The sequence below is a fragment of the Aptenodytes patagonicus genome, chromosome 4, assembly GCF_965638725.1.
Source record: "Aptenodytes patagonicus chromosome 4, bAptPat1.pri.cur, whole genome shotgun sequence".
Taxonomy (NCBI): domain Eukaryota; kingdom Metazoa; phylum Chordata; class Aves; order Sphenisciformes; family Spheniscidae; genus Aptenodytes; species Aptenodytes patagonicus.
In genome coordinates, this window is record NC_134952.1 from 60,650,950 (window position 1) to 60,676,816 (window position 25,867).

A 25,867-nucleotide genomic window follows, 5' to 3' on the forward strand; every position below is an offset into this window, starting at 1 on the left:
TGTTCCCTAATTTACCACTGTCCCTTACGTGCCTGATCTTGCTGCCCCTTCCCTACACATATGCTTGCCTCCAGCCTAGTCACCTGCCAGGATGCCCACTGAATTCAGCGCCGAGTTCCCCCTGCACACCAGGGGTACACCTGCACTGCGTTTTGAGGGGGTCGCTCGGACTGGTTCCTGCACTGGAGCCGCTTCCCAGGCAGTAAGGAAGGTGACCCTCGCCCGCCCGGCCCCGGCTGATGGGGCAGTGGGCACATCGGGGAGCAGGCGCTGGGAACGGTGCAGAGGTACCCGTGAGGGCTTTGGGAGGATAGGGTAACAGTGGGTGAAATTCTTGCTCCGCTGAAGTCAGTGTCGGCATTGCCAGCATTGCCATCCAGCATGCACAGGTGTGGTTTTTTCCTCTTATGCGATTAGGAAAACAGTGTATGAAACATGGTAGATTGTTTGCAACCCACCCTGTTTTCTGCCTGTGTTAAACTTAGGCTGCGAGTCCTTGCCTTGCTGTGCTGTTGCTTCTTATTGATAAAGTTTATGGGGCTTTTAAGTCATTAGCCGTAAGCCTCAAATTAGCAGGAGATGCGTGTGGTTCCTTCCCCTCTGCTTAGATAAAAGGCAGTCGGACACACCGGCTCTGTTCAAAGCAGAGCAAAGCCTCCACTGACTTCACAGGGTCCAAGATTTCTGCTCCAGCTTCAGCTCCAGACGCTGGACCACTTCCACCCCCTCTTGCTTTATTTGAGAGACCTAAGACACACAGGACTGAGGGTCTAAATGGCACGATGGTGGGCTTCTACCAACGCTTCTCATCTAATTGCAGTCAACTTTAATTTTGCCTTTTCCATTCTTAACCGGTCTTCTTAACCTGCTTCTTAGCCAGGGCAAAATTAAGCATGAGGAAAAAGGCTTTTTCAGCATTATAATTATCTACTCCCAAGCTGTATAACAAAATGGTTTACACATTTAATTGATTTTGTCTAATATTTCCAGGTATACAGTAGTCCTATTAATGAATATCATAGCTTCATTACTGCATATCACATTTTGCTATTTGTTGTGTACCATAAAATAACATCAGCACATCAATAACTTAAATAACACAAATTTAAACTCATTTTCTGCTTGTTATAATTATAATTTTAGCCTGCAAAGGCTTTTTGATTTGTAAGACCATTCACATAACATGGAATGTAACTTTATTTGTTTTTCTTTTGTATATAATGAGACACCGAAAGCCCTTGTCATCTCTTAACAGGATACTAAAGCAGCTCTGTTTCATGAATGACAGCACAATTAAAGCTAAAAATAATAATTAAAAAAAACCCCTTTGTACTGTACAATCTCAAATTAAAGCAAGAAAGATAATGACAATCTTTTGCATTAGCCAGGAAACGTGATTCTCTGCCACTGGGCTTTTTTTTCTCGTTGACAATTCACAGAATGTGTATATGGGTGTAGTTATAGGTGTGTGTATATGCTATGCAGAACAGCAGTCCCTATTTTGTTGATCTAGTTCTTCTAATTGTTTAGTTAAACTACCTAACTGATACAATTTAGAATACTACATTAACACATTTAACATCAAGTTTACATACTTGCGTCTTTGAAATACTAGGAACTTTTACACATTTTATTTGGCTTTGTAAGGACTGGAATATCACAGATAATGCAATCTACTTGTCTTTGAAAGAATATGGCTGTTCTCAACTAACACTCTAAGGTTCAGAGTGAAATACGTTTCTCCTTATATCTGTAGCTGACTTCAGAGAAGAGAGAGTGTCTTCTTAAGTGGTCAGTCTGATGTTACAGTACAGATTCTGCAGAGAGAGAGATATATATTTAATGAAGGATAATTCTCTCTGGACTTTAGAGTTAAGCTGTTGCAGCAAAATTACTCCGTTTAGACTAATTTCTTCTATACAAATCTCAAGAAAAACCTATTCCAAGTATGTTTTGTAGTAGTATCTCCACATGACCAGAGGAGGGCACTTTGAACATCTTTGCACTGCCCCGGAGGCAGATGCAGAAGCACAGTGTTACCCAATGTCACGCAGTCCTGCCACCTCTTCCCACCCAGGCAGGTATCCTTGTGTCCACAAAAATACAGAATCCGTATTGTACCACAGGGCTCTGTTCTGAAAACAGTGGGCAGATATATCACTCTCTTCTTGCTAACTAGGATTTCTTCCGATTTCCCCCATCTAATTCAGTGTTGCTGTGGGTTAAATTGAGATTCACGGATAATTCCTAAAAATCACATGAGGGGAGTTGTCTCCCCTTCCTTCCTGAACATCCCTCTGCTATTAGCCCCTGGTAATTTAGCAAATATTGATTGATTTAACCCTCTACGACTTATCCTGCTGCAGAAATTCCTTGCTTTTAACTGAAAAATGCACTTGGAAAATGCACTCTCTGAGATATGTATTGCAACAGTGCATCTTTTCACATTAAACTCTTGTAAAAGTACTGCTCCTTTCCGCCTTCTAAGGGAGGCGACTCTGCATCCCAGATCTGCTCCCCTGGCAGAGTACATAGCAGAGAAATCAACCTCTTCTCTTTTCCATTCATGACCACAGTGTGGAGTTCAGCCACTTTCCATGCAGGAAACATCCTTTTGGGTTTCATTTTGGCTAAAGGTATCAACCTTCTATGGAAAAGACTTTAATTTTGTAATCTTACTGTTATCATAGACAGACTTTTTTTGTCACCTCTCTGCTTTGTTTTGTTCAAGTTTAACACTGAAAAATTATTAGAAAGGTTTTAGAAACTCTTTTTTTTTAAATAAAAGTCTCTCCTCCACCCTGGGGAAACACACTGCTTATTTAATGTACTTTTCTTCCCCTCAACATTATTCCTTTTCTCTTTTATTTTCTTCTCGTTTCTTCTCTTTTTTCTTTCCTTTTTTCTTTTCTTTTTTCTCTTCTTTCTCTTCTCCTTTCTTTTTTAGAGCAGACAGGTACAAGAAGGAAGTTGTCTTTCATCAGCAGTCCTTTGAGATAGAGTAGAATTCAGTGAGTCCTCACCATGATAGGATCATAAACTTACTGGGTTAAACCAAGCTAACTTTCCCTAAGCTGCCAAGTTTTAGCTGCACCATACATATATGTGTTTCCTTGTGCCATTTTCTTTTCTTATAATTTTGTTTTTCTTGATGACCCTGAGCTATGGCTTCTGTCTTGTTTCTACCACTAGTCAACCTTCCTTTCTTTTCTGGTTTTGCCGATATAGGCCTCAAAGAAAAAATGGCAGAAGAGCACAAAGTAGCTGAGGTACATGAGAGAGGACCAGATGATGTTCTGCACGTGGGAATGGCACTGGCCCTGCTGCATCCAAGAGAAGACCAGGTAATTGATCACACAACCGATCAACATCTGAGTGATCTGCGACAAGGTGATGAACATGGCAAACTTGCGTGAGACTCTGAAGCCAGCAGCCCGCAAGGCATAGTAAGAGTACATAACGGCGTGTACTCCATAGTTCATGGTCATGAACCAGCCACCGCCAGCCACCATGTCCTTGTAGGAATACCAAGAATAAAGTAACACAGTAATGTGATGGTACCAGTGTAAGAAGATGAGCTTCTGTTTCCTAAGAATAATGAATATTGTATCACCTGTAAAAAAAAAAATAAAAAAAAAAAAAAGGAGGGGAGGAAATGAGAAACACATTGAACAGTTCCATAATTACTGCAGTGCTCTCTTCCCTTTGCTGTTGCTGGAGTAGACACTATTTTGGAGCATGAAAAACCACCTCAGCTCTAGATCTGAGAGCCTGTCTGATCTGAGAGCCAGCTTGGCTCCTAATCTCTATGCAATCTTTGGAAAACCAATGTATCCATATTTTCCTGTGTGGATAACCGCTGTTTGAAAACTCCATAGGTATACTTGGTAGCCCTTTGCTGCAAACGTAATCCGTGAAAGTCTGAGATGAGGTAGGTGGATGTACGTGTGTCATCTCTGACTGTGAGACTGCCCATTATATACTGGGACTAGAAGAGAAATGCAGCTCAACGGAGAGCAGAAAACCTGAAGAGAAAGCAGCACAGTGTCCTCCGATTCAAATGCCCTCCTGCAAACCGAACCTAGTTAAACTCAGTAGAGCCTTTTGAGCTACTATGCAAAAAGCTATTGCATATACAACCTCCAATACTGAAAGGATTGCCAGAAAAAAATGCTTCCAGAAAGAAATTTGGATTATGTTGAAACGCACATCCTTTTCTGGAAATTCATGTTGCTATTGTAGAAAAGTTAATTTTATTCCTCTTTCCTGCTTTTTTCCTCCTGCTGCTCATGACTGCACTGAGCATCTCAATTACATATATGTATACATGTATGCTACTTGTTTTCTACCGTTATACACACAGTGTTTCCAAAAAGATCCCTGAGATTTGAATCTGGGGACTTACTTCTACATATATGTACATCAGGAAATCCAAACCATGAATATTAGTGATGGGTAGAACCAAAACTGCACTGTCTGCACAAGGTCTGTAATAAGCCGTAATGCTACTGTTTACTTCATTACCTGCAAGATGTTGACTCACATTTTAATAAGTAATCATATGTTCAATTTATTGTTGCTGTGCACTTCTAGCTGATATTTTCCAGTTTTAACAACTAAATTTCCGTGGTTTTGCAGTAATTTAGGCAGCAGGAAACCAAGGGATTCTGACACAGCAAGGTAACTGGTGTCTGTCTCTTTTCAGTTTTTATGCTGATGAATTGCTGTCCTGTAATTTGCTGAATCAAATTCTCTGCTGAAAGGTAAAGACTTATTTTTGCTGTACACCTGAACACAGCGAGTGCTTCAGCCCTTTGAGGCTTAGTAAGGGCATCCTCCAGAATGAAAGCTGGAGGGCTGCTAAATAGCTGCCTCCTCCTTCCCATTAAAACAATCCTTTTTTACACTAATAAGCCACAGGATGAGAACACATGCAGACTGGCTATTAAGTTTGGCTTTGGCATGTATATCATAAGTATCCTTACCAAAAAAATTGCTGGAGAGACAGGAGTTTATAAGAATCAGGACTGGAAAAGTTAGGGATATTATGGGAAACTGGTTTCTATTTGGAGGAAGCAGACAGCCACAGCTTTCAATGTTTAGAGAGGAAGCACATTACTGTTCATAATTGTACGCCTACGTGTGTATTTAAGGATGAATGCTGCAGAATGGAGGCAGAACCTGACTCAAAGCTTCTTGCTGACACAGCTGCTGTAGTCCACCCTTCACTTCTCTACCCACGGGGTGAGTGCCTCCCGATTACGCCACTCGTATTTGCCTCCGAGTAGCTAAGAAAAAGGTATGGACCAGATTGCTCTTACCTCGACTGCCCTGCTGTATATAATCACTGCAGTTTATTCCTGGGCTGGGAACAGTCTTATTCAACTGCACATTGCTCTAACTTCAGCCAAGCTGGACTTAATCTCTAGAGACTAAAACATGCAACGTTTGGGGTTGGTTTTGTCTACTCAGTTTTTCTAAGACTAAAACAAGATTTCGACAGCACTGAGACCCTTCTTGTGCTTCCTGCACAGACATTTCTGCTCTAAATATGCATAGTGAGGGAAAGGGAGAGAGGGTACTCACCTAGTTCAGGTGCTTTGCTTAGCACAAATGCATATGCCCAGAATTTGCTGACAGGTCCAATGTAAAAACTCTGGTCACACACTGACTGCTTCAGGCCTTTGGTCATCAAAATGTACAGCATATAAGCACCAGTTCGAACAGCACCGAATATACTTTAAAACAAAAAGAGAAAATGAAGGAAGTTGAGTGAACACTTGAAATCTACATGCCATCACTTCAGATCATTATGAGAAAAAGGCCATAAGTGTGCCGAAATAATAAGTTTGAGACAGTCTTAAAGCTGGAACAACTCTGCTGGCTTCTGGGAAGTTATTCTGAACTCAGATTTGTAAACTGGACTGCAGCTGTATCCCCTGGTGAAAGTCTGGAACAGTAATGTCAATGGTTTTTATTTCATTACTACAGGAATGATCCTTCAGTTCTCAGGAGCAGCGGGAGATGTCTACTTCAGCTGAAAACAACATGCAGAGTTGATGCAGTTTGATGCTGACAGCTGGGAGACTACAAGAAATGAGTTGGTAAAGAGCTGTCATCGACATAATCAGGACCAATTCCCTCTTCTGATATCCTCAGTTTTCTCTTGCCTCTCCCTGTGTTTGTTACACCCACAGGACATCTGAGCGCAGACAAACCCAAGTAGGGCACACAGATTTTGATGGGGGGGGTCTCAGTCAGGGCTAGTGTTTTGATGCACATGCTGACTTCATATTTCATCTCTTAACAGGTCATTGCTAACAGAGGAATCAACTAGTTGAATCGAGTCGTAAACAGCAGATTCACCCTCACCTCATCAAAGTGAGATGCAAGGTAACAGTGTTCTGCAAATGAGAAACATCACGAGATTTGCAATGCTATTAATTAGTGCAATTACAGAGGGGATAGGTTCAGGTAACAAAAGACATCCAGCTGATGTAAGGAACAAAGGCTTCTGCCTCAGCAGTGAGGGGCTCTGCAGAAGGAATTGCCTCACTGTTTTACGGCAAGAACATGCTTGCCTATTGTCTACCATTGTAGCTTGTTGGTCCTTCAAAAGCTGTGATGAATAGTGGGTGAAACAAGCAGCTTTCAGAAACATGGAGCAAAGAAAGACCCAATCTCCTTTGGGGTTGAGTATATCTTACTTTATGCCTACATCATATGTCCCTGTGCCTCTACCCAGCTCCATCTTATCTCCCCTCTAACTTCTTTGTGACCTTGTCCTACTCATGAATCCTCTGGTTCCTGCTCTGCTTTGGTGTCTTTCATGACTATCACATGGCAGCAAGCAAACCAAGCCACCTAAAATTGACGTGTAGACACATGCGGGCAATGGAAGCTACCATTTATGCAAAGTGTGTGAAATAAGGAACAGTTCATCTGAAGTTATAGATTCTCTGTTACTTGTCCTTGTCTTGTCAAGTCAGTATTCTTTAAAAAATATGTTTTAAAATCATCAAGGCAGCCTCAAAAGTTGAGGTCTATGGCAGTTCTTATGGCACTTGGTCAGACTAGATGGTTCAAGTAAGCCTGCTGAGCACAAAAACTGTTGACCTAAGTTTTTATATTTTTTGCACAAAGTATTTAGATTTCCAAATCTGCAGCATTGATATACCCAGTCAAACCTGCCTGCTGCTAAGAAGCAGTGTACCTTGCTCTCCCCTGTCTGCTGCATGCACTCCGCAACCCAGCAGAGTACCATGCTGCCTGGTGCTCTTCAGGCTCTGTCAGTGGCATCACAGATGGGGCTCTACAGCCAGGTCATGCCCAGAGAGAAGTGCTACATCCCGGCTCCCGCACCATTACATTTTGATGCCTGAGGTTTCACTGTGCCATCAGGAAATTCAGACAACAGTGAGCACTTAAGAAGCTACTATTATTATCTGCTATTTGTACGGTGGCATTTGCTCATGGGCTCTACTGCCCAATAAAAAATAAAAAACCACCCTGCTGCGGTACAGGTTTACTGAAGGAGTTTAGCTGAGTTTGGGTTTCCCATTAGCACTGCCCAAAGCAATGCACACATTCCCAGGCTTAGGCAAGACAGCCGTTGCAGTCTCTCACATTCATCTACCCCTGCATGCAGAAGAGAAAGCGCAGGATTCTTAGCATCTATGCAGCCCGTAGTGCATCCTCTCCATGTAAGGTTGTTCCCTCCCAGAAATGCTCTCTCAGCATGCTTTTCTCACACCTTTTGGGGATCGGTCCTTTTAACTCGGCAGAGAGTGCCAAAGCCTACAGGAGGAGTTTTGAAATGAGGTGCAACTCGTTCTGTGTCTTCTCTCTGGCGTTTAACACATGCCCTTTTTTTTCTCAGGAGTTGCATTTCTCATTCCCAAGAAGACAGGAGATCCTGACAGAGATGTGATCTGATCACTTCCTGAGGCAGTGAACTCCTCACGCTAGCCAGGGCAGGCTGCTGCTTGCTCCTATGTTTTGGGTGGTGGCAAAACTGGGTGGAGGAAGAGCGGGCAGAATATCTAATCATATGCTGGTTCTTCCATTAGCAAATACCTCAGTGCTGATATTAAAATGGGGGAAAAAAAAGGAAATTTTAAATTATGAAATCAAATAGCTGCAGGCAATACGCCTTTCCTTGTACAGAAGCTGTATTGCTTTTCTAAAATATCATTTATTATTAAAGTTTTAAAACCAAAGAGAATTCTGTGCCATGAACACAAACTCAGATGAGAAGAGTGCTTGTTCGAGCACCAGGCAAACGTTGACAACTTTAAGGGACTGAGTATGGACACCCAGGGATTTAATCTGGACTGATAACAGAGCCAAAGAGTGTTTGCCCTGTGGGGATTACAGAGTTTCACTTTGCTGTCCTTGAGATTATAACGATGTAATTCTCCCTATCTTTCTGTTTAGCAACTACTGCAGAGCTCTCCTTGGAGTGCACGCACGCACACACACACTCTCACACTCACAAACTTACTCTTCTATAATTTCACAGCACGGTGGCTTCCTCTAGTTCCATGACTCTAGACGAAGTGACTCCAGCTACTGCTCTACACGGTGTGAGTCAGACTAATCTGAATTTTTTATCAGTAAAAACCAAGTTACATTTTTGCATCATTCACAAAGGAAGGCTTTGTAAGTAAGGAGGATGGCAAACTGGAAGTAACTGATTTGATTACCTAAACAGACGCCATGAGCAGGTAGCTGTTTATGAGATGTGCTGCGTGCCAAAGCACTATCTTGCCAACAAGAACACGCCACCGGAAACAGAAAAAGATCTAATGCATGCCTGCAAATGTGCCTTGGACCCAGAGAGCCAGGACTGCTTTCTGTGCCTCTGCAACTTAATCTTGTTTGTTCTGTAAGGTAAGATCAACCAACAAATTTTTATGTTGCAAAGACATGATGTGCAGCAGAGTGATGACACTGCTTGCTCAGTAAATCACTTCTGCTTCATTTTGTCCTCGCCCTGCTCTCTGCTGTAGCTTTTGTGAGGTATTGAAATGAACTGCTTACCAAAGCAGTCTGTCTGGTGGGAATCATCTGCAGGGATTTTAGAAATAAGGTAGCAGTGAATTACTGCACAATTACAGCCTTTTGCAACTAGAGAGACTGATCAGAAACAAACTGCACCGGCTAATACAGCTTTCTCATCTATTCAGACTCAAAATGTCCTACATTCTCCTCCCTTCAGGCAGTGACTTCTCTGGTAGATTAACAAGTGCCTAATTGATATTTTACTCTCCATAATATGATCAAAACACATCGATGAGTAAAATAAAAACTAATACTTTTCCCTCACAAACTTGTCTTCAAACGAGGGCCTCAAAACACATCCCATGCACGGGTTAGGCGCAGCATTAAGAAGGAGGGAAACTGAGGGCTGGGGAGCTAGTTGATGGGAAGACAACGCAGGCGTTAGTTAGCCTATTACTGCTTTCTGTTCCCTCCATCCTACTTACCAGGAGGGAGTGAAGTACTTGTTTCTCAAAAGCCTGACAGGGCAGCAGGTAGCTCAAGACTTCAGTTCAACCCCAGCTGCCATTGTAGCGGGCTCAGTTCCTCCTCGCAGCGAGGAGGACACTGCCCATTTTTGCTAGAGCTGCTTTCTGTGCAGACCCATCACTGCACTTGGCTCCTGACACCTCCGGACATCCTGGTCCAGGATCAACACTGCAGAATTGAGCAGGGAACGTGACTTCCACATAAAAAATAGTAAAAGTTCAGCACAGAATACAGCAACATTTCCTAAAGGATTTTAGTGCTGTGATAATCACAGAGGGGAAATTCTCTGCTCCGGTTTGCATGTTAAAAAAACCCCTTAAACTAACCAAACACGCCATGCAAACTGTATCTGCAGAACTAGGTAAATATGGCATTGAATGGAATAACAGCCTTGACTATGGCTAAGGTGAACATAAAACATGTTAGCTACAAGCTACGTCTCAAAAGTGGAGTATCTTTATTTTTGAAAGCATGCCTCCCTGCGTACACAGCACCAGCAGAGAGCAGCAGGGAGCCCATAGACAGCAAGACCCAGCTGTGCTGTGCAAAATTAAGGGCTGGTAGGGACTTCAAGCAGAGCCCTCCTTACCCAAGCCCACAGGCTGTTCAACATGGCCCAAACCACAGGCGCCCAGCTGGTTTGACCAGTCTCCGAGGTGTCAGACTATCTTCTGTCGTAGGTGTGCTGGGCTAGTCCGGCAGCGAGCCAGCCGGGCACCCAGATCAAGCTCCCGCAGGTCTGGCTCCAGCTCTCAGCCCAGAGCCTGGCTGGAGGAGAGAAGAAATCTTAATTCTGCCCTGACCTGCTTAGATGGTGACTCACATGAGTCCCAGCAGGTGAGTCTGTGCCCCAGGAGCACAGGGAGGTGGCAGAGAGCAGGTGGTCCTCCTCAGCGAAAGTCACATTGAACAGACAGCGGGCCCAGGAGAGCAGCCGAGATCAACTTACATGCAGAGTCACTGCCCTCAGACTGCAGCCTGCCTGCTTGTATTGTAACAGCGAGAAAACAGGGAAGCACGTTTTGGGGTTTTTTTGGTTTTTTGCTTTTAGCATGCAAAATATTTACAGAGGAAGCACCCTGAGTTAGAAAGAAATGTTTAAAGGTCAGCAGGTGAAGAACATGGAGCTTCCTACACCTTCCTTCGTGACAACTCAAACCGCGTCCACCTTTCCATTCTGTTCAGCGGGAGTATGTCAGTGGTCATATCAAGTTTCCCTTCTGCTGCTGAAGAGCTGGTCTCTCGACAGAATAAAATGGCCTTGCTGTGCCCTGCTGATTTAAAACCTGCGGTCCTCAGAAAAGAGGAACAAGTTCTGGTGCTAATGATGCAGCACAGGAGCACGGGATGCACAGCGACCCCTCTGTCTGACAGGTCAGAGCAGCAGGGTAGTCTGGGAGCACGCCTAGAGAAAGCAGTTACTGAAAAAGGGCAACAGAATATTTCTGTGCTTAGCCAAGCAACAGAAAATACGTAAAATATGAACTGATACTGGGAAAATGCACAGAGAAAGCATCTATAAGAGAAACAACTCTGTGAATTAAGTTTCTTGAAAAGAAATGCAGCTGGAGCCACCTTTGTCAGGCAGCTCTGAACTCCTCAACTGGGCAGTCACCCCCAAATCAGTAAAGAAAGTCAGAAACTCCCGGATTTATCTAGCAGCATGTGCCAAGGTGGGTGCATCTCCATGTGAGTGTCTTTCAGGCATTTACTCGCTGTGCTCTTTGATTAATTCTTAAAAATAAGTTTGTAACAAAGCAATGTTGCAACATGACCGGTAGGTTTGTTTTGTAGTTCTTTGGAAGTATGCATAGAGCCTTTCTTGTCCACCTGGTAAGGACGAGCTTCTTTCAAATCACTCTTACCTTCTGCAGTCTCATGAAACGTGGTCCCAGAGTACCAGTCCATCAATGATATGCACCAAGCAGGTAAGGCAGTAGGGACAGCGCTGGGTGACATCTTTCTTAAGGAATTGATGGACTTTTTGTTGCCAGAAATGAAACTGTAGGAGACTTCTATCTGTCTCCCACAAAACCCTGCTTTGGCCACGTGAGAAGGAACAGTAGATTTGGCTACCTAAAAAGACACAGAGACGCCTCCGGAGGATGGAAGCATTGAAGGCGTTGCTTGCCTGGCAAACCAGCAGAGGGAAGGGTTTTTTCCAAGCTTTACACAGAATTATTTTTTCCTAGGTGTCTTCAGATAAAGTTGGCAGATGAGAGTTGGTAAATGGCCCTTTCCAGGGAGGAAGCACACGAGGATGGGTTCTAGCAAACAGGGCAGGAGTTCTGGGAACGTACATTTGTATGGCGACCACACACACCATATATACAGCTCTATTGTAAGAAGATAAACTATTATCTGTGTAGACAGGTGAGGTAGTCAGATCACAGTGTGCTTGCTGCTTTGCTATTGCTGTGGTGATTATACTATGAAACCAGTGGGAAAGATGGAAGATTTAATGAAATGTTGGCCTGCTCCCAACCTCAAATCTGTGCTTACATTTTGCGGTGGCTTCAGATCTCGCAGGAGCAGAGTACTCTGGGAAACTGCTAACCATTGTGTCAAAAACAGAAGACTGTCAAAATTTTAGTAGCTAAATCAGAAGGTTTATGGGGGTCTGCCCTCAATCTGTAAAAAAAAATATGCATTTCTTCCAGTTCCCCCAGGATATTGCTGTAGTCAGGGTAGTTTGTTTTTAAAGTTGAGCTGAAATATAAAGGAATGTCCAGGTTAAAGTGGTTATCTGGGTGGTGTCAAATGAGAAAAGGATATTAGGGTCTGGTTTGTGCTGGCCAGAATGACAGACCAACAGCCTATTGACTTTTACTGGTGTCTGGGCACTTATTTAAAGCCTATTGTTCCAAAATCCTTTTGTGGTTACACACGCCAGACTGTTTTGAGGCTGGGGGAAGAATTAAAACCATGAGAGTAGCCTCCCCAAGAGCTCGCCCAACAGAGACAGCATTCATTCCACCGTGGGGAGGGGACTGGCGAGACCTGCCGTCACACATATGGAAGCAAAGGGTGAGTGAGAAATATGTTTCCTGGCTAATTACGTTTTCTTAAGAGTCCACAGGCACATGTACACAGGGTATCACAGAGAGCGAATGTGGGTCCTGCAGGCCCCCCTTTCTGGAGGGTGGATAAGTGCAAGAACGTAGCAAAGGAGCAGCACAACCCACCAGAATTCACAATTGCTTTCCTCTGCTTTCTGACACCCAAGCTGCTCTTGGGTGTTTGTGGACTGGCTAGACTTTATTGCAGCTGTTCCTCCCCTTCTTTTTTTTTAAAAAATGAATCACCTCTTAACTCTTTTTGTGTCTTTTTTTCCAACGATGTGCACATTCATCCACATCTGGCCAGCTTTGCTGGGGGAAGGGAGGAGCACCTGCACTGGGCAATGTGCAATGCGTGATGATGCAATATTTTAGAAAAGTTGGATTTTCCAGATGGAAATCCTCCAAATGAAAGAAGGAAGTAATTAATCCTATGACAATTTTAACATACAGTTTCACTAGAAGGTTGTCAGACTACCTAAATGTTATCTCAGATGTGACTGCTGTCTTAGTTTGCCCTGATTGTATTCAAACACAGTTCCATAAAATCCTGGGTCTTCTTGTATTTACAGGTGTAGAAACTATAAGGTTGCTTTAGGCTTATTTTTGGTTGCAAAATCATGATATTTTTACTGTACAGTGAGAAACCATATACTAAGAAACCGATCATTAAGTACAAATGAAATGTGGGCAATGACTGAAAGATAGAATTTGGCTGTTGTTCAGTGACCTACATGGAATTAATGGATCTGATTTTGATCTCAAGGAGTTAATGAGAGCTGTGGTTAAGTCAGTGCAGTATGACATGTCCTCTAATCTCACAGAAAAGCAGCCTAGAAAAGGATCTGGCACCCAACATCCTAACTGGTCAATGTGACACAAGGACAGTCTATATGAAATATTCATATGTATTAATAACGGACTAGAAGAACCAGCTTTGTAAGTCTGCATCTGCTGATTAAAAATATTTTGCTAGGTTTGTGGAACTGAGGGTTACATTTTCTAAAATAAATGAATCAGCCTCTTGGTAAGTGAAGGATACACAGCGATACAGCATTCATCTAAGTGATGAAAAAGTTCGAAAAGGAATAGTACTGACTATGGATTTGGTCTCTCTTAACTCTAAATGTAACATTTATGAGGCATTTTACAAGCATTTAAAAGAGAAGACTTCTTAATAGTGAGTTACCTTGAAATCCTAGAGGGACACTTGATCAAATTACAGCTGATGAACTTAGCCCAACTGTTATTTTTATAAGAAACGGCAAAGAAAATTAATGTAATTAGGCTGTTGTTTCATCATCCTTCAACATTTCTGAAGTGCTTTCAAGCGATGCCAAGATTAGTAATGGAGAGGAGACCCGATCCTGCAGAAAGACTGTTCTTGTAAAATACTTGTAAAGCACTTCCCTGATTTACTTCCCAGAACAGATTCAGGTACCTCCCAGGAAGACCCTGTCTCCTCATTGAATCCACTTGTGATGAAAAGGACATCTCCATTCTCTCCACAGAGCAGACCTTCCTGTTGCCACACCAAAATTTTGGTCTTGACTGCTTTCCAACAGCCAGGTGACCTACAACCTCCAGCTTGGGCTGTTCCCAGAATTACCAATGCCTCAACAATATTCAGGCCAGCAACTGCTTCAGGTCAGATGTCTCTGTGTAAAGAACTGCTAAGTACAAAGCTGTTTGTAAGCTGGGGTCTCTTCAGGTTCAGACCTAACCTCCTTCAGACTTCTTCTGTCGGTGTTGGCACCTCCAAGGCCCATAGCATTGTATCTGTGAATATTTCACAGTCCTTAATGGCCTTTAATCTTGTGACAGCCTTGTAAGGTGGCTGAGCATAAGACCCATTTCAAAGACAGAGAGGTGAGGCAAACTGAAATTTAAGTGTCCTGTCAAAAATCTGTGTCTGAGCCAGGATGAGAAATGACATGCAACATCATGAGTTGTGGTTCAGTGCCCTACCCACAAGGTCCATTTGATGTAAGCAGAAAGAGGTCTGACCTCACTCTGTATCAGTGAAAACAGTATTGAATTAACAGTAAACACACTCCAGTAGGAGGAATTTTCTTCAGAGAGTCCTTTGACCTACCATAGATTTTCTTTTCACTTTTTAAAGTTACTCTCTAAACCTTCAAGTCCCAAACCCTCCATCTTAATTACCCAAGGTACACCTATATCTTTAAAGATAAATAGTTTATAGACATAAAAGCTGTTGTTACACCTCTTAACATCACATTTTCATCATCTGCGCATCTGATATTTTGGCAGCATGCTTTCAAGACCTAAAAATACAGTGATGCGCAGAGAGATACAGTGCAAGTTTACAAAGTTGTGCTGTCCTAGAAACACAAACAGCTGAAAACTTCCTGACCTAGCTGGAAGACTGGATAACAGCAATATGCGCCTTCCACAGACTCAGTCAGACTCTTGCTTTCCCTCTGTTTTCCCTTGACGTATTAGGCAAATACCAGTGTGGATTTGGCCTGACACAGCTGGACACAAGCCACAGAGAATGTGAACCTACGGCGTAAGTTTTAAGAGCATCCCTGCTTCTATCTCCCCTCCACTGTCCCACCCCTTGAATCTGCGTAGCACCAGACCCCAGCAGCTGACCTTGCCATAGGAGAACATATTTGGATTCTTCTCCCTCGTGGAATTTTTGTGGTTGTTCTAACTATTGTAGTTGTTTTGTATTAATGCTCCCTGCTGATCCCCTTACTCGCACCAGTGAACTCCAGAAGAAAATCAGGTATGAGTCAGAATCCACGGTGGGGGGTGGCTTTAAATGCCTAGCTCCTTGCAACACGGCCAGGTACAAAAACCACACTAGTGAGGTGGAAAATTCAACGCCAATATTCTTAAGAACTCCTGTTTTCCTTTACTAATGCCCTCAGCTGACAAAACTACAAAATGCAGGTTTTAATCCCATTCAGCAGCAACTGATTCCATGAGAAGTTAATTTTAAAAGGCTTCTATCTACCCAAGTCTATGAAGGAAAAGCCTGAAGACATAACCAGTGAGTTAACCACGGACAAAACCAGAATCCTAAACTCTCACTGTAAAATGAAAAAATCTCATTATTTCAAAGTCAGTCTTGAAGAGGACTGCAATGCTTGGTTTTTGTATGTTTGGGATTTAGGACTATCATGATGTTACTGTGCACCTAAGCTGAACTCCTTTCTGCTCTATATTGTTTGCATTTCACTGGAAAAAAAAATCACACTGGCTACCATCTTCCCATATTTTCCCTTAACAAAACTAACTTTGGGCACAGATGTGAAAACATGTTACCAAGTCTTCCCTGGTGCTGATGGTAACTGTGGTAACTATTTACATGCTCATTCTGTCTATGGCAATTTTAGTGTAAAACTAAATTTTAGTGTAAAACTGTAGTATCAGAGAAGGAGGTTTGTGCTACCGTATTTTACCCTTTTGTACCGTGTTTAGACAACCACGTGCTCAGTTACCACAATTCAGTTGCTAGCAGATAACTGAAAGCACAGTAACTCCCTTGTGCACCTGTGTCCTCCAAGGCCTAGCCTTTTGATAAAATTATTTCGGACCATGATTTATTCTCTTACAATGGGTAAGAACAAGAAAAAATTATGGAAAAAGCGCCTTGGTCCCATGATGTACCTTTTTCCTATGGTAACTGAACACCTTTAAAAGCACGTTTTCAAAAATTAACAAAACAGTCTTTTAAGAACACTTATGTTAATCTCATTCTTTAAAAAGAACACAGAACTCATCCTCTTCAGCCCATGTGTCTGAAAGGCTGTAAGGTATCTATATTCTTCGTAATGACTAAACTATTGTAATTAAGAGCACAATTTTCACAAATGTTTTAGACTAAGAAATGTTTTTAGCTTCCCGAACTCCCCGAAAGCTTGACATGACTAACGCTTTTGTTCCCACTTGCAAGTTTACCTCTCCAGCTGAGGGAAAGCATTATTTGAAAACATTCATCTTCTTCGAGGAGGTGTACGTGATAAGTAGCGATGGGCATTCTCTGTGGCTCCTCTGCTTTGAGCTCCCGTATCTGCGCGTCCCACAGTGAGCTCCGCTGGTCCTCCCGCACTGGAGCTACTCCACTACTCACTCCGCAGGCAGGCTCCTGCCTCCACTTCCCCGCTGCCTGCCCGGTTGTGCTGACTTGTCTGGTTGCATGGCCGTGCTGTTTAACTGGACTGGTGAATGATGCAGCTAAAATAGTCTCTCCTCCGCTTTTTTTTTTAATGACATGATTTCATTGCTCTCAGTCACAGCGGGGAAAATGAAGACCAGGGAAGGCCGGAGTCTTTCCAGCCAGCCTTGGCACCACAGAGTTCAAAATGTGGCACCGCTCTCTGAGCAGCTACTCTGCTCTGGGAAGTCATTGAAAAGGCATTTGAGATACTGGTTTGCATCTCTCTGCTGGATCTTGTTTCAAATATGGCTCCTTTAGAGGGCGACAGAAAATCCCAGGACTGACTCAAAAGCTTGGAAATACACTTGGGCTACGCTCGAGCATGCAGCAGGAACCGTACCAATGCTGTATTAAGACCATTCCCATTAGATATGCTTGTTACATATTCTCTCTATATAATCCACTGCTCTGAATAACAGAATTGGGTGCCTCCAAAACGTACTTACACAAATAGTTACCGTCTCTGCAAGGGTGTGAGAACACCGAGAATTTAACAATCCCCAGCAGCAAAACCAACCTTCTAACATCTTCCTGCCCAGCTGCTCCTCAGCCTCTCCCCCTGCCCATCTCCTGGCCGGGAAGGAGAACAGATGGGTCTTGCAGCTCACCCAGAGAGTCCTCTCTTGCCCTCCTTGAAGGTGATGGAGTCTCATTCAGGGTGGAGTCCAAGTATTGTTAAAAAAAAAGGTAAGAAAAGGGGGAGATGAGGAATAACATATGCTTTTTTCAGTGTGGCGCTCGCTTACCCTAAAACCTGGTGGTCAGCAGTACTGGAAGTGTTTTATAATGGGGTGCTCTAGCTCTCAGTACCATGTGTGTGAGCAAAAGTTGTGCTGATCTTTGCAGTTTTTATCACTCTTTTTGGCAGAAGACTTTTCTTTGCCTAAGTTCACGCATACTTTGAGGTTTGGGTTCAGTCCTATCAAAATCCCAAAGCAAAATTTGAGAGAATTCCCCTTCCATCTCTAAAAAAAACCCTCATCACTGAACCAAACACACAAGCCCCGCTTTTCAGACCTTTCTACTGTATCTGATCCAGATGTCTCTCTAGCAAGCTTTTCAATGCAAATCATTTGAGTTTTCAGTTGGGACCAGAACCTGAAGCCAGGCCAGCTCAGAGTGATTTAAAAATTGTGCAAATATTTTACATGGCTTTAAGAAATAATATATCATTTGTGCAGGTTTATACACCCATAAGCATATGCATACATGCCTGAGTGGTTATTAGTTTCCCATGTGATAAATTTTAGGGAGAGAAATGAGGCATATTAAAGTGACAGCTCGCTCTGTGGTTTTCAAGTGAGGGCAGATACTGTGCTCCTTGCATCGGTCTTTTTTTTCTCCTCAGCAATAAATCCCTCGATGTGGGGCCACTCCCTTCAGCCCTTCCCTCTCGTCGGCAGATTTCCTAGTCACAACTCAGCTGGCTCCCAAAACCATTTCTTTGTCCTTTTTATTGACAAAACTGGAAAGAAAACCAGGCTTAACTTATTTCCTTCCCTCTCCAGGGATCTCATTAAGCATACCCAAACAGTGACATCTCTGCAGGGCTCCGGATCAATGGACAATGTCATCTGGAGATTTTAGCCACATTAACACCACAGCAGAGTAAAATCCATCTGATTCTCCCTTCCTAAAGTGGCAAGCTCAACATTTCTGCCAATTGCTGCAACTACTACTCGGAAGGCTTATTTATATGTGTGGATAAAAATCAACCTACCACAGCTACTGTCTTCCAGTCCCTCCTCACGGAGCCTGAATTCCCGCTCCAGGAAACACAATTTGATCCCCTAGACCTGCCTTCTTTATGATTGGGATTAGCTATATTCAGACAATCCTGAGGAGCAGACTACAAAAATAATCAATAAAGTGAAGCTCCATGAGCCGGTGGAAGAACCTGCACTGCTTATAAAGCATAGCAGAAAAACAAATGCCAGGGCTAGATTCCTACAAGTAGTCTTTGCAACAGAGGAGAAGATAATTGGTGGAGGTAAAAAGGGTTATACTCGCATGGAGAGTCTTACACAGAGCACTCGCTGGCTACACAAGGCCCATTGGGTTTTGGTAGAGAGAAACAAGGAGCAATGGTCAGGCTGCAGGGCAGTTGCACTCAATCATTACCCTAGGAACATGAGAGAATAGCGTAAGCTGCTTACAGTGACACCCATGTAACCATACAGTGCAGAAAAACATGTAACTCTTCTTTCAATGAATGAAAAATAGTTTTTCAGCTCTACCCATGCATCCCTGCATCTCATCTGACTTCCGAAGAGTCAGTTACAAGCTAATCAATAGTAATTACCTATCATTTGGTCTTGCCCTCCTCAATGTGCTGTTACCTGATGCTGCTCCCTCATCATCTGGCACACGGAGGGTAAGAACTTGCAGGAACAATATTTCTTGATGAAAGCTGTTATTTCTCGAGCAATAACTCACTCTTCCATCACTAAATAATAATTGGACTTTTGTTGCAGCTGAAGATCCCTAGCACCCTGTGAAGGCTGTATACTCAGTGAGATGTTTTTCTGTCAAGAAACATTTCCTAGTTCTTAGATACTTATTTCAGCAAGTTTGGACTGTGGCTAAATTACTAAAAAGAAAAAAAAATCAATTTTCAACTTAAGCCCTGTGTTTGGTGAGAAATCTCATAAGAATTAAGGAATCCATCTCAGGATTTCTAAAGTAGCCCATGAGGATTCATAAGCACAGTGTACCTCTTAAGCAATCCTTAATGAATGCTTCAGGGGCATTTGCACTTGTTCCTGTTCTTACTGAAATGATTCTCAGCACCCAACACTATCTCAAGAAAATTTTAGAATAACTGTAATATTGCAGTGATTTAAAGGATAATCTGGAAAAAGTGGCATATCTATTTCTGCAGGATAAATTAAAGATACTTAGAGGATCAAATGTATCAAGTTGGTAGAGTAACTGTCATGTATAGCATTGAAATGTATGTATTCAGGAGTTTGAAATTATCCTAGGCAAATAAAGCCAAAAAGTAATAAAGTAAAAGATTTAGCAGAGAATCAAGCCAACCAATGGAGCTAGCCATCGCTAAAGCTGTAAAACAGGCAGATAACAAAGTAAGCAAAATCTAAGTTACAGGAAAAGACTAGCATTTGACAGAATAAAGAAGGCTTAAAGAAGCTAAAAGTTATAATACATCTGTAATGAGCTGCTCAGATCCATAAATTTAAAGGCAATTACAGGCCGGAAGCCACTGATGTTCCTTTTTCACTCTGTCCTCCCCGGGGCAGTACTCCTGCAAGCGTCTAGAGAAGTTCAGATCTCAGGGATTCACCTACAATTGGTAAATAATAAATATATTTTATTTATTCAGCAACCTAGGGAAGATGCTGAATGGTACAGGCACGAGGATGCACATTTGTTTAGAAGAAGATAAACTCGTCGCACAGTGGTGACTTCGCTAAACCACGGCTCCACACCCGTATGCAGCCCGGCGTGTGAACACTGCTCACTTTGGCAGTGTTTATTAACACGCTCGTCCGCAGATGCAATGTTGGATTTGATAGGTCATGCAAGTTAACACCTCTCAGTGTTTTATTCCCACTGCCTCCAACAAGCACAAGCTGTTGGGGACTTACTCAGAAGAAAATACATGGCGATTTCTGTTCCCCAGAGATTTCTGCATGGGGGAGGACCTTTTCCCAGGCACACGAACCAAGTACCAAGGCTGAATAAAATGCAGAAGTGCTGCCACAGGGGAACAGATGGGAGGTTTGATTTCTTTTGAATGAATTATCTACTTTCTCTCTAGTACAGTTCCCTCCTTAAGCCACCAGACAGATGTTCTTTATTCCTCAAACACACTTTTCAGTCTGTTCCCCATTTAAAATGGAGAGGAAAAGTCTCGCTCCCAGGGGGCTCTGCTTTGAGTACGACATTCATGCTGAGTGGTGGCCTGCGAGGGATCCTGTGGGCTGGGACAGGGTGATCTCATGAGAAAGGTATAATTCAAGGTGACAGACTGAGTGTCAACATTCTCATTGATTGTGAGAGTGGGGAGGGAAAAGGGGCAAAACGAGCTCAACAGCTGCTTTCCAAATAATGTATTGAATTCACTTTGCTAAGATGTTTGGTTTTCCAGCAATAAAGACAAACAAGCAAGCAAACAGTCAGAATAAAAAAGGAGACGTTTTTAAAGAAAAGAGGCCCAGCTTAGCACTGAAAAAAGAGATTTTCGCAGGAATTTTTAGCCAGTCCTATCCATATCTCCTGTAAAGTAGCATCAGCCAGGTCTCACAGTGAACCCTTTGTTTACTTCTAATTAGGCCTGATTAGATAAAAACAGTAAAACCAGTTTACATTCAAAATGACTTTGATGGACACAACAGTGTCCACTGCAGTAACAGCAGAGTGAATGAAGAGGTGAGATTTCAGAAGAGAATGGGCACAGCATTTTGTCACATGGCATCAATTACAATTCTGGGAATAAAGATATTTGTCATGGGATGCTCTTCTTACTTAGAATAAATAAGGTACATATTGGAGATACATCTTCTTGACAGTACTTTATTGCTCTTAGTCTATATATTTTTGTCACCTCTACACTGTTTTTTTAAAGCCAGCTAGCATTTGTTTTGCAATTTATGAATTCATCCTACATAGCACTGTTTGTACTTCCCTATTGGGATTACAGTTCAGCTTACAGAAAAGAAATATTTCTCTTAAACTGTTAAGTCTCATCCAAGGGATTTTTGTTGAATTCCTACTGTTCACCCAACTTCCAACTTTTGCTCCAAAATGGTTATTAGAAACATGTTTCCAGTATCTGTTATATAAGAAAATCAGGTAAGTACATAAAGATGAACATGGTCCTACAGAAATAAACTGTTGAGTAGGTATATATTAAGCATTTTACTAATTTGGGCTCTGAGAAATGTCCTACTGAGAATATGCATTAATGCTTTACAAATATAGGGAATGTTTCACATGGAATTCACTTGCTTTTAAATTTGTAAGAGAGAAGATTATAAATTCACCTTAAATGCTGGTTATTAATTTTAATGTTATTTGGCAAATATTGCTCTTTTCAGTAATTCATTTTCTCTTTCAATATACTGGCAGGACTTTTATAAGATTTTGGAGCATTTTAAGATTTTCATGGGTTGCTCAGCAACATATGAAATTAAGTTGTGTTTTAATCTCCATGGCAAGTATCTCTGAATGGCAGCTCTTGAGATAGAACGTAAATTTGAATCATTTTTCATCAGTTTTCCTACTTACAAGCATGATAACTAGAATATATTTCAGAGTCACAAATCCAAGCAATTGAAATCCTTTCTTTAAACTTACGTTTAGTCTTTTCCGTTCAATTCAGCTCAGGACTGAGTTCCTCACATAAAGATGTGTTTCGGACTGCCTTGTCAGGAGCTTTCTGCGGAACTAGTGCAAACCCTTCTATAAAATGCTGCTGTGTTTGCAGAAATAAATCAATTACACCAGTCTCATAAAAGCAAAGTGAGTCACCTTCTTCCAGTGAATCTTTCTGGTTCTGTCTTTCAAATGTAAGGCCTCTTGCTGTTGGGATACTTCGCTTTTGAGGCTCCAGTTAGCTTTGTGGCAAGCAGCTAGTGACCTGTCAGCTACGTTTCTACTACTTTTCTACAGCTACGTTTCAGCTACATTTCTACATTTCTACTACTTTGAGAGAAAGTGTTTCCCAGGAAGAAAGACATTGGAAACCCTGTATTGGTATCAACTGATCTCCACCACTGCTACAAAGCATAGCTGAATTTGCATTAGAATCTAAGTGATCTCAGGTGATGATAATAGCATTATGGTTGTGTGGTTTGGCTAGCCAAAGAGAAATCCCTCCTCTCACCGCACCAGTCATGGTCAGGCTTAGCCTCTGCCTACAAACGATTGCATCATGTTCGATGTTCTAGCTTCTTCATCTCCCGTATTGACGTGACAGTATTTCCTAGGGAAGACAACCTTTTACTATTATTAGTCAGTGCCTTGACCCTGAGACTTCTGTTGGCAGCCCCTTAAGGATGGAGAGTAAGTGAAAACGGTGCCATGCTGCTGTCTTGTGTGAAGATGAGGCGACAAAGTACGTGTTTAAGCTCCTTGATAGCGATGCTACCCATACACAGACTCTACGGCCTATAAAAGGAATTACAAAAATCCAGCTGAGATGTAATGAAAACATGAATTAATGACTTCGTATCCTTTCTGTGAGAGTCCTGGTCTCAGCTTTGCTGATTCCTAGAGATGCCAGCATGACACTTTCGATATGCTCCAAGTAAAAAATTCAATGAATGACCCTAACTTTATGTTCAAAGTGGCATGAATATAAAACTGGCAACTCAGATTTGATGTGTTTTTGCAGATTTTCAACCCCAGGAAATATTCAGAAATACAGGGCTGACTGTCACTTTGATGTGTAGGTGAATCAGCAACAGTTTCCGTGGGGTCTTATGAGACTGAAAAATGAACTTTTGCGTCAGCTTCCTAACAGCAGGTTCCAGCTGACACGGAGCAGCACAGAGCTGCTCCCCCAGGACCTCAGCACATAACCAGGCTGGGCGAAAACACTTAATTAAAGTGTAAATTAAAGTGTAGAAAACAAAACAAAACAAAAGACTGAAAACACTTCAGACAACAATAAATCTTCAATGCTTGAAACAAGTCAACAAACCTACTACGGAGAAAAAAAACCCCAACCCAACAACCCAAGAAAAATATCCCAAACTAATTTCTCAGCAAAAGATTTCAGAAGATCATGTTTTCACAGTGGTTTCCAAGTGAAAAGCAAGATTTACTGTCATTGCTCCTACAGAAGTTTTCACTGAGAAGTGGTAACCTTATTCCAGAGACAAAATGTTCAAAACTAGCCGATGCTTCCAAAGGGAAATAAAGGTGCTTTTCTGCCTCGGAAATCCTGCTGGCTGCCAGTGTTGACACAAAACTCACTCTTGACCGAGCTCCTGAATGCTCAGCAAGCTCAGTAGGGTGGTGTAGTTGTTTTGTTTATTTATAAGCGTGGCAAGTTTCCTACTGTAGCTGCTACCACATTTAAATGATCTTGGCAAGAGCGAGGCGTACAGGATACATTCTGAAGAAGGACCATGTCATTGCCTGGCAGGCAATTTCCTTTTTTTTTAAGCCCAAAACACATCTTTCCAGCCTCTGCTAAGTGTTACTATTTCTGAGGATATCTTAAGCAGGTAAAATGGTAGGAGTGCTAGAAGGGAGATAAACAAGGACTCTGGAAAAAAGCCTCACACTGACCTTGAGGCAGAATACTGAGAGCTCTCCAGGCAGGTTTTTCTTCCTCAATACAACCACTCATGGCAGACAAACACATTACTTAGAATTTCTGCAAGGTATCATAAAAGTCATAGCATTTTAACATCCCAGAAAGGCAAAGAGGAAGTCTTTTTAATGTTAAGGAGCATTTTCCTGGATCCATAGTAAGTCTACAGGCAGAACGCTGGCATCTAAATCTATCTGAATTGACCTTCAGAGGAAGCATAAATGTCTTTCAGGCCAAGCATATGTAAATGAAACACCTAGTTATGCGAGGAGCCAGAAAAAAAAGATCCAAGTTACTTGGAAAGTTTACAGCATTCAAAGTCTAGTGCAGCTTGCTGAGACAGTCAATAGGGCTGGGAGTGACTGATAGCCCTAGAAAGGACAGTGGTGGTGAAACACCAGGAAATGGATGTTCCAATTAACACTTTTTATAAGAAGTCTTCATCTCAGGTTTTAATAAATATTCTGCATTTCCTCTGTTTTCCAGGCAAGAAGTCAAGGTTTTTTGTATTTGGGTTGGTTTTGTATGGGATTGCATGTTACTATGGAAGTTACAGAGGTTTCATGCTCTCTTACTGCAAACATTTTGGGTCGTTTTTCCCCTTCCCTACTTCACTCTTCTGAATACTACTCAGCATCTCAGAAGAGCAAAGCTTTCTAAGCATAACCATATAATTTTCATAATCAGCTGGTCCCCACTACCAAATCCAGCAGCTTACATGCTCAGTGCTTCTGTGTAGTCCAAAAATCTCACACTGCTGTTCATCCCTCCCCTCTCCACCCTGCTGTCTCATTTCCCGATGTGCAGAAGAAAGGGCGAGTTCTGCAGTGCTTGAGGAATACGTGTCCCTGAACAGTGCTATTTGAGCTGACGGAGGAAGCAAACCCTGCAGTGGTGAATCCCTCTCAAACTGCGCCCTTCCGGCCGCTGCTCCTCATCTGCACAAGTAGAGCTCACCTCAAGTACCTGCACTGTGGGGCATAGCAAGAGGTGGTCTCTGTGGCAGGTTCATCCTGGCAACTTGTAGTTTCAAAAACACGAAGTCCACATTTTAGATTTCACCCAGCATCACTCAGCAACTCATGCTGGCAATGCGTTAGCTATTTCATATGATTATGAAGGGAAACTCCAATTAGCAAGTAATGAACATGTTGATTTCAAAGTCCAGCTAGACAGCACTTTCACAGTGTAGTGTATATTCTTGCTATTCGTTGATCAGTGCATCACTTATGATTTTGGGAGGAAATTAATTAGTGAAATTGCTTAGAAGCCCCACACTGTGAATGTCAGTCACAGACCAATCTCAAAATAATATGATTTTAAAATTCATCCTAGACACCTTCTGCAAAGGATGGTTCTGAAATCACGTTTCCCCCCTTGGATTGGGAATTAAACTACAAATGCTTTGCGTATGTCATCTAGTTTCTAGTGTCTACATTCAATAAGAAAGTGTAATTGGAATATGCATTTTGCAAACTGATCCACAAATGACATGCCATCTAGGAACCAATTCAACAGCTGCTGAAAGTCAGCCGTTTCTGGAACAAAGGACGACAATTGCTTACAGGACCCTAACAGCAAAACTATGTTAGACACACAGCCAGAAGTACGGCGCCAAATGCAACCAGATGAAAATTATAAATTTTCACAGTGTTAGAACTTGCTCTCAAAGTTATCCAGACTGCTCAAAGTTTTGTCTGCACTAGGATATTTTTTTTTAAAGGTATCAATGAACTATTAAAATCAAGCCAACATAAAGTTCTTCTCTTAGCATGTCCTAGCTGGATGAGACAACTTAGA

General features: G+C 42.2%; 1 protein-coding gene across 1 annotated transcript in view; it reads right to left on the reverse strand.

Moving 5' to 3' along the window:
* Nucleotides 1-1,179: 1,179 nt before the first annotated feature.
* The window catches only part of ELOVL6 (ELOVL fatty acid elongase 6), an 80,485-nt gene continuing 55,797 nt past the window's right edge, over nucleotides 1,180-25,867 (reverse strand). Inside the window, exons 3-4 of the mRNA XM_076336899.1 lie at nucleotides 5,587-5,738; nucleotides 1,180-3,613 (exon numbers count right to left, since the gene is read on the reverse strand). Of these exons, the coding sequence (XP_076193014.1) occupies nucleotides 3,189-3,613; nucleotides 5,587-5,738 (577 nt within the window). The 3' untranslated portion in view covers nucleotides 1,180-3,188. The remainder of the gene's footprint in view (nucleotides 3,614-5,586; nucleotides 5,739-25,867) is intronic.